The sequence below is a fragment of the Capricornis sumatraensis genome, chromosome 9 (assembly GCF_032405125.1).
Source record: "Capricornis sumatraensis isolate serow.1 chromosome 9, serow.2, whole genome shotgun sequence".
Classification (NCBI taxonomy): domain Eukaryota; kingdom Metazoa; phylum Chordata; class Mammalia; order Artiodactyla; family Bovidae; genus Capricornis; species Capricornis sumatraensis.
The window spans coordinates 65,611,397-65,626,058 of record NC_091077.1 but is presented as its reverse complement, the minus strand read 5'-3'; the positions used below and the strand labels follow the sequence as shown (position 1 = coordinate 65,626,058).

Below are 14,662 nucleotides of genomic sequence, written 5' to 3'. Positions count from 1 at the left end.
CACGGGTTCAATCCCTGGTCAGGGAACTAAGATCCTGCATGCCAAGTGGCCAAAACCTCCCTCCCCTAAAAAGAGTTAATAGTTCCAGGCTGCAGTGTCAATTTGGGCTCTTTAAAATTCTTTTAAAAAGAGACAAGCTCTTTCCCTATCCACCCCTCTAGCCCATGCACCTTGGCAGGCCCCCCTGACTACCCCAAATTAAAGGGGGAAGAGAGTTCAGGCCTCCCTTCCCAGGTGTCCTTTCCGGGACTCCCCCCGCCCTTTTCAGGGGCCAGCGGTGCCCCAGTGCTGAGCAACAAGGCGAAAGTGGAGCAGGAGCTCATATTCTGAGGAAAGCCTGGAGGCCACCAGGGTGGGTCACGAATTAAAAGGGGATATTTGAAACCCTCTGTGGCAAATGAGCGGCATATGATGCTTATCTGATCTGCCAGGACATAATTCCAGAGTAAAGGTTATGGATAGGCATATGACAGTGAAATGGCACTGTATGTCAGGAAGACATATACGATCTGAGAGTAAAAACTTACCAAATATCTATGGGAGGAAATCACAGTCTAATGTGATTCTCAAAATCACACCTGCTTACTGTAAAATATCTGCTAATTGTGTCACACACGCACACATACACATTAAATAAAAAAAGACAATCTCTGGAGATGGGCTGGTTTACTGTTTCACTGAACTGGTTGATACTTGCACTGTGGCCTCCACCAGGCCTAGGCTCAGTCTCAGGGCCAGAAGGGGAGTCTTAGCAACTGCCCCTTCTAACCAGGTTCAGGACGTCAGGATCTTCTCAACAACATTCCTGCATGAGCCACCACTGTATGCACACTGATGGGGGCACTCACCTTGACCCAGAACTCCCCAAAAGCCTAGGGCAGGATGAATGCCTAAGCAGAAGAATCCCACAGCCTTGGGCAAGATCTTGGGGATGACACTCTAAAGCTGGTCCAATCATGTGGGGGGAGAGCAATCCCCATCAGATAAAATCTTCCTCAAACCAGAGACCTAACCTCCAGTTTGATATACAGAACTTAATCCCGTGGGAAAGGACCTTGAAAAGTCTTTTGGCTTGACCACTTTCATTTACGGAAAAGAGAAAGGAAGTCCAAAGAGGTTCAGTCAGCCACCCAAGGTGTCTCAGCACATGAGTCAAATCTCTGGGACTAGAAAGCTGGTCCCTAATTCTCCTGCCCTATCCTACAGGGCTCACACCCACCAGTGCCACAGAGAAGCTTCTTTTCAATGTCGGCTGCCCCAGAGTGAATTCAGTGCTCCCGTGAGCTTTAGTTCCACTGCCCGAAGAGTAGGATCAAGAATAGGCAGGCACAAGGCCTCTAGCCAGCATCCTCCCCATTCCCCTTAAGGCAGTAACATATGCCTTAGCTGCTCTCATACCCAAAGGTTATCTGAGCTAGAAGGGGCCTTGGAGAATGTTAGCACAGATGTTGGAAAGGGAGTGAAGTCTCACCGGGGCCTAACATAACCGTGTTTCCTTGACAAGCCAACTCTTCAGCATTCAGAAAGCTTTCCCTTACTGCCCTGGGCCCTCAGGCCAAAATGCCCAGTGTCCTGTCTCCCATCATATCCACTCTTCCTCAGAAAGATGGATAAGGAGACCCCCTCCAGGACTGCAATTCCTGCCCATGAACTCTTCCCCACCCTCTCCTCTCTGATTCTCCAATAAGGACATGCCTCAGCTTGTGGGCTGGACAGACTGCTGCCCCTCTCCTTTGTATGATAAAATACACAGTCTGAGCCCACAGGCCTCACACAGGTGTCCTAGACTAAAGGAAGCTAGATCCTGCCGCTGGATGTGTGCGTCATAAAGGAAGGAACAGAGGTTCAGTGTGGCCAGGTCTTCTCATTTTTTTCCGTAACAATTTTATTGATATAATTCACATTCCATGCTATTGACTCATTTAAAGTAGACAATTCATTTTTTTTTTTAATATTCAGAGTTTAAGTTTTAAAAGAAAAACCAAAAAATCTCTAGGTTCCCAGATACATTTTCTTGATTTTAAAACACAGATGCTTAAGTTGTTTTTAAATGGAAGGGTGATCAAACTCTGTCAGGAGGCTGAACTGGATCTGAGGTGGTAAGCAGAGTGAATAAACATTTGTAACTTCTACCTAAGACAAAAGTCCCATCATGGCTTTTTTGTCTTGTTTACCCCTGAATTCTGGAGCCTGATACCTAACAAGTTCTCAAAAATTTTCAGAATGAATCAATCTAGAAAAGTACTTTGCCAATTTACAGCTGCAGAACCCTACAGCAAACTGCCATCCAAACTCTGTAAGTACTATCACCACGACAGGGAACCCAGGACCTACAGTGGCAGCCAAATCCACTGAGAGCACTGCTAAAAGTTACTACTTGCCCAGAGTCAAAACCTACTGACCCTCCACCTCCCACCTGCCATCAGAGCTTTACCTGTAGGGCCAGACTTGGAGGAGGAACAGACTTGAAGCAGGTCTGTTCAAATGCTGTACTTCAGAACAACCGCACCGCCACCCACCCCAAGCTTTGATGGTCTGGGAAAAATTATCCTAGTTTCTCAACCATCCCCTCCTCACAGTAAGAGGCATGCATCACAGTGAGCAGCTGCCTCCCTGTGTTCCTAATTTCCTGTCTCTCTCCCACTCCCCAGAAGTAGCATCCAGGGGGATCTCACCATGGCCAAACTCCGCCCCCTACACTCGGCTCCACTGCGGAGCCAAACTAGGTTATTCCATCCACATAATTGGCCTCTCTTCCTCGTATCACTTTAAGTAAGTAAGTCACTCAATCGTGTCTGACTCTTTGCAACCCCATGGACTGTAGCCTACCAGGCTACTCTGTCCATGGGATTTTCCAAGCAATAGTACTGGAGGGGATTGACATTTCCCTCTCCAGCAGATCTTCCTGACCCAGGGATGGAACCTGGGTCTCCCACATTGTAGACAGATGCTTTACTGTCTGAGCCACTATCACTGTAAAGATATATAAAGAACAGGAAAAGCAAGGAGACCTCCACTCCCTCAAACAAATCCAAAGCTGCAGAAAGATACCGAAGATGGAGCGGGAGGGTTTCACTGCAAAGCACCTGAGCTGTCCTCTCACCAACATTCTACCACTAGGGCACTCCCAAGTGCCGCAATGTGGGCTTCTCATGGCAGGATTATAGCCCCCAGGGACTCCTCAAATTCCCCTCCACTATGAAGTTGTGTACCAGCCTAGGGCAGGTAGGAAGAGCTGGCTCTAAGTGATACGGGCTGCCTTCCTGTGTATCCCCAGCACCAAGCAGCAGGGTAAAGGGGGAGAGAGGACCCAGGAAGACAGAAGACTTCTGCATTTGATTTCTGTTAGCAAATTGAAGACCTGGACCAAATTCAAGACCTCAAAAGAGGAACCGTCAACACTCGCAGAGCGATCACCACTTGTTACTTGCCAGGCTTCAGCTGAGCACTCACCTTCACCCAGTGCACACTCACTGTGATCCTAGGACGCGGGTACTCCAGTTATAACTCCACTTACTGAAGCCAGAAGTTACCGATCTATCTGAGGGCACTCACTCAGTAGGTGATTGGACTTAACTCAAACTGGATAACTACAAAGTCAACGCTCTACTTCTTCCTCCAGAGGAGTGAAAACAAAACCGGAATAGAAGCAAAGAGACGTGGGTTCAAGTCTCAGCCGTACTCTGAACCGACTGTGACCTTGAGTAACTCTATTTCCTTTCTGGGCCGCAAGTACCTACCCTGTAAACGAATGGTTTAGGTTGAAGGACCTCTGGGGTCCCTTCCAGCTGTAAATACTCCTCCTCTGAAAGGGAGATAAGGACATCTAAGCCTCTTTGTGCAGAGCATTAAGGACAGAGTTGATAACTGGCCACAAGTCAGGGTAAGCCTGGCTCTCAAAATCCCACTCTTCTCAGAAACTAAGACTGCCTATGGGCAGATGCAACCCACTGTTAGCTCAGATGTAACAATGGCTCGAATTCAGCTGAAAGGAGGTGGCTCTGATGGGAAGAAAAGCTTGTGCCCGTAGCTATGTGTGGCAAAGCCCACCAAGCCAAGCTGCACAGAGGCTGGTGGCAGACAGTCTAGATGCAGACCCAGGAAGTCCCCTACACGGGTTTTTTCCCAGGTGGAGGTGGGGACTCCTGTATGGAAGCCTGTCCCCCCGCCACCACTTCCAGGGCCACTGCCTCCTCTACCCGCCTAAACAGCTGCAGTAGTGCAAGTAAGATGGGGCTCCTGGCTCAAGTGTGGACTCAGCCTAGGCCAGTCACCAGCAACTGCACTCCAACTAAGCTGGCCTTCTGAAAGGTCAGAGAAATCCCATACACTGGAGTTGCTCCCCATCCTTGAAGGATGACAACAGGTAACTGTCCTACACCTACACTTCAGGAATGTCTCAGAAGTCTGCTCTCTTCTAATCTGGGAACCTTGCCCCACAGGATGAGACAGGAAACCCCAAATCTCCTATTCTTAACCTAAGAGGTTCTCCCACATTGCCAAAGCAAACTTTCAAAAACAAAAATCTGACCCTCACTTAAAATCTTTTAAAGCTCTCCACTGCCTTCCAGTTAAAATCAGAATTTATACCACAGCCACAAGGAACTACTCAGTTCCCTGAACCTCTCGGCCTGTCCTCAACCAAGAATGAGTCCTCTTTTCAGGTCTTTTCTCAGATAACTCTTACCTATCCTTCCCATTTCAGTTTAGCCACTGCTTCCTCCAGAAAAATTACTCTGACCTGGACTGAGCGGGGTGCCCCCTGCTGCTCTCCCAAAGAATCCCACAGTCTTCTTACACAGCATCTTCCATACCGCATCGAGAACGCGTGTGCTCTCTGTCAACACAAATATTTATTACTCACTACGGTATCCTCTGCGCCAGACTCAAAATATGAATGCTGCTGCTAAAAGTATGAGATTCATCCATTCATTCACTAATTAAACCTTCACTGAGCTGCCTACTCTGTGCCAGGCATGTTTAGGTGCTGGAAATAAGCAGCGGTCAAATACCAAAGACCCTTATCCAAGTGATAAAAACTAAAAAGAAACCTGAAGCAGGTAAGAGGGATGAGATACAGCATAAGGTGCATGCAGTCTGCAGGTTAATACAGAGTGGTGGGGGCAGGCCTCTCCATCCCAGGGAAGGGAACAGGAACCGGAAGAAGGTGAGGGCATGGTCCACGTGGCTATCTGGGGGAACAGCACTGAAGAATACAAGCCCTGGAGCACAACATGCTCCAGGAAGAGCAAAGAGTCACGTCGTTGGAGGGGGAAAGTGGTGAAGATGGAGTCAGAGCTCAGGTCAGGGCAAGGGCAAGACTAGGGAGTCAGCTTAAGAAGATACTCTAAGGACTCTGAATTTTTACTCCACTATAGAAGCCGTGAGAGGACTTAAAGCAGGAGTGACAGGACACCAGTTAGAGGCTCCTGCAACCTTCCAGGTGAGAAGCAATGGTATATGGACCAGACTGGCGGCCGAGGAGGTGGTAAAAACATTCACCTTTGGTCACAGTTGACCTGTTCTGGTCTCCTCTCCACATACACTAGCTCACTGAAACTCCTGATAACCCCAAAGTAAGTAATAGTGATATTGCAATTATCCTCTGTAATCTGCTCAGCAGGTGCTCTTTTTAGCCCCACTTCAGTTACCTGTTTACCTTTGGTCAGTTTTTAGAAGCCAAAAGGATGTCCTGGTAAATTAGATATAAGTTGACAGAGAAAGAGGTAGCAAGAATGACCCCAAGGTTTTTAGTCTGAGCAATGAGGACAGTTCCTTATTAACCTCTCCTGAGGCTCACGTTCCTCATCTGTGAAGCAGGGTTAAAAAAGAGTGCCTGCTGAGAAGATTACGAAGGATAACTGCAATATCACTATTACTTATCTTGGGGTTATCAAGAGTTTCAATAAGCTAGTGTATGTCAAAGGGAGACTAAAACCATACAGGGTTCCGGTGGACCATGTGTCCAGATGGCTCCCGGCAACTATGGGATTGAATTCAGTTCCTTGGGACTTCATTTAAAGGCAAGGCAAAGAAAAGGCTATCTGGAGTTGCTGGAATGTATGTCCAGAGGGGAAGGTGGTTACCACATCAAATATGGAGGGCTATACCAAGTTCCCTGAACACAGAGGCTCCATCTGGGTTTACCAGTAACACCTCAAACTAAAGTGGGTGAAGTTTCTCACTCTATGTCAGATTTATGTGGAGAGTTTTACAAAGTTCATCATAAAAGCCCACATTCCTTACTTTTCACACCTAAGGCTTTGTCAGTCCAAAGATGCAGCCAGAGGAAAAGAGCTCATCAAGACTGTCCCTCTGATTCTGGGAAAATTCCTCATGGAGACACCCTGCTGCTGCTGCTAAGTCGCTTCAGTCATGTCCGACTCTGTGCGACCCCACAGACGACAGCCCACCAGGCTCCCCAGTCCCTGGGATTCTCCAGGCAAGAACACTGGAGTGGGTTGCCATTTCCTTCTCCAATGCATGAAAGTGAAAAGTGAAAGTGAAGTAGTGACTTCACTGGTCCGGAGTGATCTAAGGCAGTGGCCAGGAGAGGACAGCCTTACTTGCTAGAGGTTCATAAAAGAAAATAAATTTTAGATACCTGGCTAATAAAAGGACGGGAAACAGGGTGAAGGGGCGAAGGGGTGGGTGATGGGATATCAATCAGAACGTGCTGTTTTTCCTCATGTCCAGCTCTTAGTGACCCCATGGCCTGCAGCCTACCAGGCTCCTCTGTCCATGGGATTTTCCAGGCAAGAGTACTGGAGTGGGGTGCCATTGCCTTCTCTGGAGACACCCTAGGCTAACTCCAAATTATCAATCTTCGCTTAGCAAAGGCATGGATAACACCTCAGAATGGGTAATTACCACAAACTATTGACACATACAAAGTCGATCCCCAAACAACACAGGGGTCAAGGCACCAACCTCGAGCTCAGTGAAAAACCCACTTATAAGTTTATAGGCTGTGCCAGGCATCTGCTGCTGCTCTCATCTGCGGTTCTGCGACAGCAGAGAGGGTAGGACTAGAGTACTTACTGAGAAAAATCTACATAAGTGTATCCATGCAGCATGAACCCATATTGTTCAACGGTCGACTGAACCTGGCTTTGGAACGCATCTTCCGGCATCTAAACCACTTACATCTGTGAGGAACATTTCAAGTCATGAACAGGGCCACCCCGGAACGAGGTACCAAGCTGACCCTCAGGCAGCCTCAGCACAGGGTTAGTCCCGTCGTGTTCTGACTGAAATCCCATCACCCACCCCTCTGCCCCTTCACCCTGTTTCCCGTCCTTTTATTAGCCAGGTATCAAAATTCATTTTCTTTTATGAACCTCTAGCAAGTAAGGCTGTCCTCTCCTGGCCACTGCCTTAGATCACTCCGGACCAGCCAGGGAAGTTTGGGAGCCCTTTGGAGGCCCCAACACCCTAATGACCCGCTTCGAGGTTGTCTTGGATTTTGCAAACGGGGGCAGTCCCATCCTCCAAGCTCTCCATGTTAGAGAGGTTTTGTGGTTTCAGGTCCACTGCTCCGCCTCCTCTCCCTCCCTCTGGGAGGGAAAGAGTGCTGAGTAACAGCTCTAAAATGCTTACTCTCACCTAGGCCCCACTGCAGAGGCAGTGGGTCAGCCAAGAGACTCCGCCCCGCAGGGAGGTTCAGAGTTCAGATCTACAGAGACCACCCCCTACCTGCCCAGGGCCCCAGACCACCTCCAAAGCACCTCTCCCTCCCCAGCAGGCGTTATCTCCCAGTGAGTGTAAAACTCAAACACCCTGCCCAGATCAAGGGACAGGTTCCTGGGGAAGGCCTCCGTCCCTTCTCCCCTTCAGAGGGTGTCCCGATTGTGTGCTTTCTTTACAAGAACAGAAAGTGGTCTCAACTATAGGAAAAGAGCTTTAAGCCCTCCTTTATAAAGGCCAACGTAACAGTTCTTCACCAAAAGGTATACAATATAACTAGCTATGGAGTTTAAAACAAATAAAAATAACCATAATGCCATTATTACACTTGACAGATAATTTCCTAATATCTACACTTTCAAAATTTCTTCTTATATAACCTGTTTGTTTGAATCAGGATTCAAACATGATCCACACAAGGCATTTGACTGATGTCTCAACTCTTCAACCATAACAGTTCCCTCTTTTAAAAATGCTTATTTACTTTTTAATTGAAGCGGATGTACAATAATATAATAAGTTGCAGGTGAAATATAGTGAGTCATGAGTTTTAAGTTACACTCCATTTATGGCTTCCTTGATGGCTCAGTAGTAAAGAACCCACTTCCCAATGGAGGAGATGTGGGTTTAGTCCCTGGTTCAGGAAAATCGCCTGGAGAAGGAAACTGCAACCCACTCTAGTATTCTTGCCTGGGAAACCCTATGGCCAGGGGGAGTCTCGTGGACTACAGTCCATGGGGTCGCAAGGAGTCATACACTACTTAGCGACTGCTGCTGCTGCTGCTAAATCGCATCAGTCGTGTCCGACTCTGTGCGACCCCATAGACAGCAGCCCACTAGGCTCCTCTGTCCCTGGGATTCTCCAGGCAAGAATACTGGAGTCGGTTGCCATTTCTTTCTCCAATACGACTGAACAACTCCATTATGCTTATTATAAAATACTGGCTATAACCTGTGTTTGTACAAGACATCCTTGTAGCCTTATTTTGTACGTAATAGTTTGTACCTCTTAACCTTGTACCTCTTGACCCCTCATCTCAACGCTGCCCTTCCCTCCTCCCCTCTCCCCACTGGGAACCACCAGTTTGTTCTTGGTGAGTCTGTTTCTGTTACACTCACTCGTCTTGTTCTATTCACTTATTTATCTACGCTGCGCTACGCCTCCATTGCTCCAAGTGGCCTTTCTCTTGCTTTGGCGAGCAGCGGCTGCTCCCTAGCTGCGGTGCGCAGGTGTCTCTTGCAGAGCCCAGGTTCCACGGTGCGCAGGCTTCAGGAGTTGCAGCGCTCGGGCTCAGCTGCTCCATGGTGCGTGGACTTTTCCTGGACCAGTGATTGAACCCGTGGCCCCTGCACTGGTAGATGGGAGTCTTATCCACTGTGCCACCAGGGAAGTCCTTGCTGTATTTTTTTAACGCCACTTATTTGCTAACAAAATAATCTGTCCTGTAGTTTCTCACGTTCAAAAACTGAATAACTGCTACCTCATGGTCCATCAATGTATTCTTCTATCCTCACAGATCTATGATTCTGTTAGACATGGGTTCAATTTTTATTTGGCAGACACAATTTTTACAGACAGCACTGTGTACTTTCTATTATCACATTCACTGTAAGGCACCTAATGCCTGGCTGCTACACAGGCTGCTCTGATATACACCTCCAAGCAACTGGCTTAGGTTCCTAAAGCCAGAAAAGTGTCTCTCCAGCCTTCACAGAACTTGGATTCAAAACTGAACTTCTTAACCACAATTGCAGATACAAACATACACATATAAAAAGCTCTGCTTTGTAAAAATTGTGAATCACTGCTATATACCTGAAAATTACATAAACATTATAAACCAAGTATATCTCAATTAAAAACAAATCAAAAAGCTCTACTTTGGTTTCTTTTGTGGGGAAGGGGTTTATCAGAGAAAAACTGCTTTTGATAGTAAAAATACTAAAGACATTTAGACCTATTCCAATTCCCTTATTTAACAGATGAAGAAACACAGGCTCAGAGAGAGTATGGGGGTTGCTAATGCCCACAAAGTTGGACACAAGCAGAATTACACGCAAAATGAACACCTCTAATAATGGTTATGATTTATTACAGCTAGCACTTATTAGATGCTCTGTACTTGAAATTAAGCTAAGTATCACACTAAATATTTATGAATCAGTTACTATCACTATTCCCGTTTTGAGGATGAAGGAACAATGGCTTAGAGAGGCTGAGTTATTTACCCAAGACTGAACAGGAAGTTAGGAACAAAGTTGGGACTCAAAATTACAGACTGTGTAATTCCATCCAGTCCACTTCTAGTGGTGGGGAAGGAAGGAGCCAGGGTCTGAAGTAGCTCTGACACCATGAGGTCTTCATGCAGTGAAGACTGACTGATACCCTAGATCCCTGCCAGTAGTGCCCCACCTAGTACACCAGTTGTGGGACTGGTGGGTGAAGGAAGATGGGAAAGGGCCCAAACGCAGGAAGGAAATGGAGACTTTGAGTGGAGGTTTATTTGGGGCCAGTTCAGTGTGGCACAAGATTCCTGGGGTTGCCATGGGTTAGCTGGGATTATAATCCTTTTTTGTTTCATGCCACCAGTTAGCTGTACTTCAAAGGGACACAGGAAAAAAAAAAAATGATACCCAGAATATAAATGTGCAAGTCTCAGACCCTGACGCCAACTTTCCTTTAAAGAGAAATGAAGAAAAAGATCACAGAAGTGTCACACAATCCACCCACTTATTCCCTGCTAGGGGTGCTGGAAGTTTGTGGGGATAATGCACTCTCAAGTCTCTACCTACTACATGTATACCAGCCACAGCAACTTTTAAAAAGCATTTAACACAGCAAATGTTTAGTTCAGTTAGACTCGGCTTTGCCCACAACCCTAAAGAGCACATGCACACTCTGCCAAAAGCTAATTTTTACGAAAGGCAGATAAATTAAAACTTATTTTAAAAACATTTGTTGCAACACATTCCAAAGTAAAAGTAGGCAATTGTTTGAAACATCAAATTTTAAGATTATCCATACTATGTCCTTCATGTCTGTGGAGAAGCAAAGGTCTACTTTTAAGGAGACAGATCCCATATATTTCAGGGAGTACTGATAAAATATCAGAAAAGGAAAACATACCATTCTCCAACCCCCTCAATTTTACAGGTGGAGAAAACGGAAACCCAGAACAAGGCCCAGGAAATCCCAAAGTTTTAGTCTTCCACAGTACAACAGCAAACACATGCCAGGCACCAGACTAAATACTTGAACCGTACCATCACAGTGAATGCTCACAATGCTCGAGGCAGATAAATAACTTCATTTCTAGAATATAATGAGGAAGCTGAGGCACAGAATGGTTAAATTATCTTGTCCAATGAAGCACAGCTAAGCAACTGGCATTAGAACACAAGCAGTTTTGACATCAGAACCTTTGCTATCTTCTTCACTAAAAAAAAGAAAAAAAAAAAATCGGCTGTGCTAGGTCATAGTTGCCACACACAGGATCTTTGCTGCAGCACATGGGATCTAGTTCCCTGACCAGGGATTGAACCTGGGCCCCCTCCACTGAGAGTGGGGAGTCTTAACCATCACGGAAGTCCCTCATTTCTTCTTGTAAATGAGATATCCTGCCTCTCTCATACTTAAAGAGTTGTGGCTAGAATAAGGAAAAGAAATTTTAATGTTTTCAAAACATTCTAAGGGAGAGAAATACAAAAAGCCAAAATGCAAATCCCAAGACTTAAAACCACTAAGACAGACACTTAAACCAGAACAGAGAGCCCCGCAAGAAAGGGGGGATATCACAAAACATTTTTTATTACTAGTTACTGAGTGTGTCTCTTAAAGAACTAAAATACTAGCATCTGAGCCAAAAGGAGAGCTAAAAATAGGCGTTTGCAGAAAGCTTTGGAAAGCTTTTGGCTTACTTAGGAGGCACCAAAAACATATGCATCACAGAACACAAAATTTCCCGAAGACCACACTGCCACTCCACTGGTGTCACATTTAAACTTGTCCAAATAAAATCAGGGCTGGAAAAGGGCCTTAGTGATCCATGTAAATTTCAAAGAAAGGGCCACTATCTACCCTGAACACAAAATTCTCCTTCAAAAAACATTCAAGCCCTAACAACAGGCTTAAACAGAGAAGCTACTGGATTAATTCAGAGTTCGTCTGTCGAAGACTATTCTGAAGGTTCAATACTAATGAGCAGACAAGACACTTCCTCGCCTAACAAGAACAGCGTAAGTCTACCGGACTTAGAATTTTGCTTTGGGCACTTAAAGCAAGTTGGCTTTTCTATTCAGAGGTAAAGGCGAGATGCCAGCCAAGCTGTCTTCTTCCCACGATCAATAACCCCGGTGACGCACCCTACCAAGGGCCCCTAGACTTGCACAAAATGCCAGCTCAGACATCCAACACCACCTGATGTCATGGCTGATTTAAAACCCACAAGGCAGGTTCACCATTAGCAGAGCAGCAGCAGCCAGAGTGAGTAGCCCCATTTAAACTTCTGAGGAGTGCTCTCTCCTCCGGATGATTATACCCTGAGTTTAAAGAGGGGGGAAGGACCAAAGAGTATCTTCAAATTGCTTTTCCTCCCTCCGTGGGTGGATCAGGAGAGATTTGCAAGAAAATGGAGATTTCAGCACTGCCCTTTGCATAAGAGGGTTCTGGAAGGAAAAGGGGGGAAGGGGAGGAGGGCAAAAGGAAGAGAACACGGTTTGAGGTACTATTAGTAAACGCCAAAGGTCCCCTCCCCCAAATGAAGCAATCTTATAAAGAAATAAAAATTACAACATGCCATTTTCAGAATTCGGTGTTCTGGTTTCCCTGGGACTACGAGGGATTCTATTCCCTTGAATGTGAAAGCATTAAGCTGCCCTTTCAACTTTCCCCATTTTGATGGTTTAAACCAGTCAGTCTCAAGCAGAAGGGGAGGAGTTCTGAAAAAGCCGTAGGGCTATGGCCACAGGCCATCGTAGTAGCTCCAATTGGGTTTTAATACCGGCTCACTGCAAGAAGATCCCGAACCCAAGAATCCAGCCCCAGGGTGTCTCTACGGGCCGGCAAAGGGAGCAGGGCGGGCGCGCCCCCCACCAAAGGCGACGATCTATTTTCGGCAAAGGAAGGCCTAGCGGAGACTCCATATTCCTTACCCTCCTTCCCCCATCAACAAGGCTCTGCGGGGACTTCCCGCACACCCACCTCCCCCGAGAGGCCGGGTCCGAAAGGACCCAAAGAAGTCGAGGAGGGAGAGGGAGGGCGCGCCGCTCGGCGGTCACATGCCGCCAGCCGCGCGGGGAGGCACCACGTTGTCCCGGCTGCGGAGGAATGCCGGGAAGGGGGGACGCGCACTCACACCCGCGCACACGCACACTCCCGGCCGCGCCGCCCGCACCCGCCTTCCGCCCCGAGCGCCGCGGCGACCGCCGAACGCCCAGGCCGAGCGGCCGCGAGCAGCCCGCGGGCCGGCGGCGCGGCGCATGGCGCCCAACTGTCACCCGCCCGTCCGGCCTGGCCCGGCCACTCCCTCCCCCGCCGCCACACGCCCCTCGAGTCGCTGCATGCCCCCTTACTCGCCTCACATTTCCCCTCACTGGACGCCCCGCACACTCGCCATCCGGCTCCCTCACAAGGCGGAAGGTCCCCAGGATCAGGCGAGGGAAAGCACCGAATTCAATGACACGTTGGGTTTCTTCTCCCCATTCTCCCCGTAACCGACCCCTCGAGCCGTCGCCCACGGCCATTCTACCGCCTAACACCATCTACTCGAGAACAAACTTGTTAACTTTTAAATCCTGAATCCGTGTGGTCGGTATGCACTCATCGCCGGGCGTTTTGCTGCCTATGACATATACTCATTAAACATTTACAACACGGGGACGATAGCAACGCTACCAAAACGAGGAACACGGGGCGGGGGGGCGGAGGGGGCTTCCCGAGGAAGGTTCAGGCAAGAAACCGTCTCTCACACAGACACGCGGTGGGGGCGGGGGGGACGGCCCCTTTCACCGAAACCAGCGCCCACCCCTCTCCCCGCGAGACAGGCCGGGACCACGCCGTTGCCCACTAACCGCTGCGGCCCAGGCGGTGGCCGTAGCCTCCCGGAGGCCGGGCCCTGCGGCAGGGGCAGGTTCCCGAGTGTGCTGGGGCGTGCGGGGGGGCAGGGCACGGCGACCTGAATTAGCGAGGCGATAATGAAAAAAAAAAAAAAAAAAAAACCCGAGTCACCACGACCCACTGTGGCGGACCCCCGGGCCCTGGAGGCCGCTGGGGGAGGGGACGCCTATGTCCCCGGAAGAGGCCCCCGGTCCCGGAATACCAAACGGAGACCCACCTGGAGGAGACTGTCCGTTCACGGTGGCCAGGACCGGCGGCAGAGCGTTCTTAGTCCACGGGTTCACCTTGGGCGGAGGGGCCTCCACGAAGTCTCGGCGCCCGGCGCCCGCGGCTCCAGCAGCTCCTCCGCCAGCGCCCGGCTCGCCGCCGCCGCCCTCCTCCCCGTCGCTGACGGCCAGGCCCTCGGCGCCGGGAGGCTGCGGCGGCCGCGGGCTCTCGCGCTCCAGCTGCCCGGTGCCTTCCCTGTGCTGCTTGGCGCAGGGCGGCCGAGGTCTTCGGGTGCCGCCGTCCGGCTCCCCGCCCCCGACGTCGTTCGCCCCGGGCTCGCCCTTGCCCTCGGGCGGCGGCAGCGGCTTCTTCCTCACCAGACCCCCGTGATCTTCGGCCTGCAAGAGCGGGGCGCCCCCCGGCAGCAGCGGCTCCACCTGAGTGGCCATCTGCGCGCCTGCCCCCCCGGAGAAGCAGGGCGCGCCCGAGGCTGCCTCCCCCGCCTCGAACTTGGCTCTCAGAGAGCCCGCGACGCCTTCCTCCGGGGCGCTGGGCCCCAGTCCCGGCGGAGAAGGGTCGGGGTTCACGCTAGGCGCGGCCCCCCTTCCCGGTCGGATGCAGCCGCCGTAGATCCAAGGCCCGCTGGCGGGGCGG

The 14,662-nt window shown here is 49.4% G+C and overlaps 1 protein-coding gene across 2 annotated transcripts in view; it reads right to left on the bottom strand.

The window, feature by feature from the left end:
- The window catches only part of LARP1 (La ribonucleoprotein 1, translational regulator), a 62,998-nt gene extending 48,541 nt beyond the window's left edge, over positions 1-14,457 (bottom strand). For both annotated transcript variants that reach the window (XM_068979623.1, XM_068979624.1), the window contains exon 1: positions 14,019-14,457. In XM_068979623.1, coding sequence (XP_068835724.1) covers positions 14,019-14,457 — 439 coding nt within the window. The remainder of the gene's footprint in view (positions 1-14,018) is intronic.
- Positions 14,458-14,662: the final 205 nt, after the last annotated feature.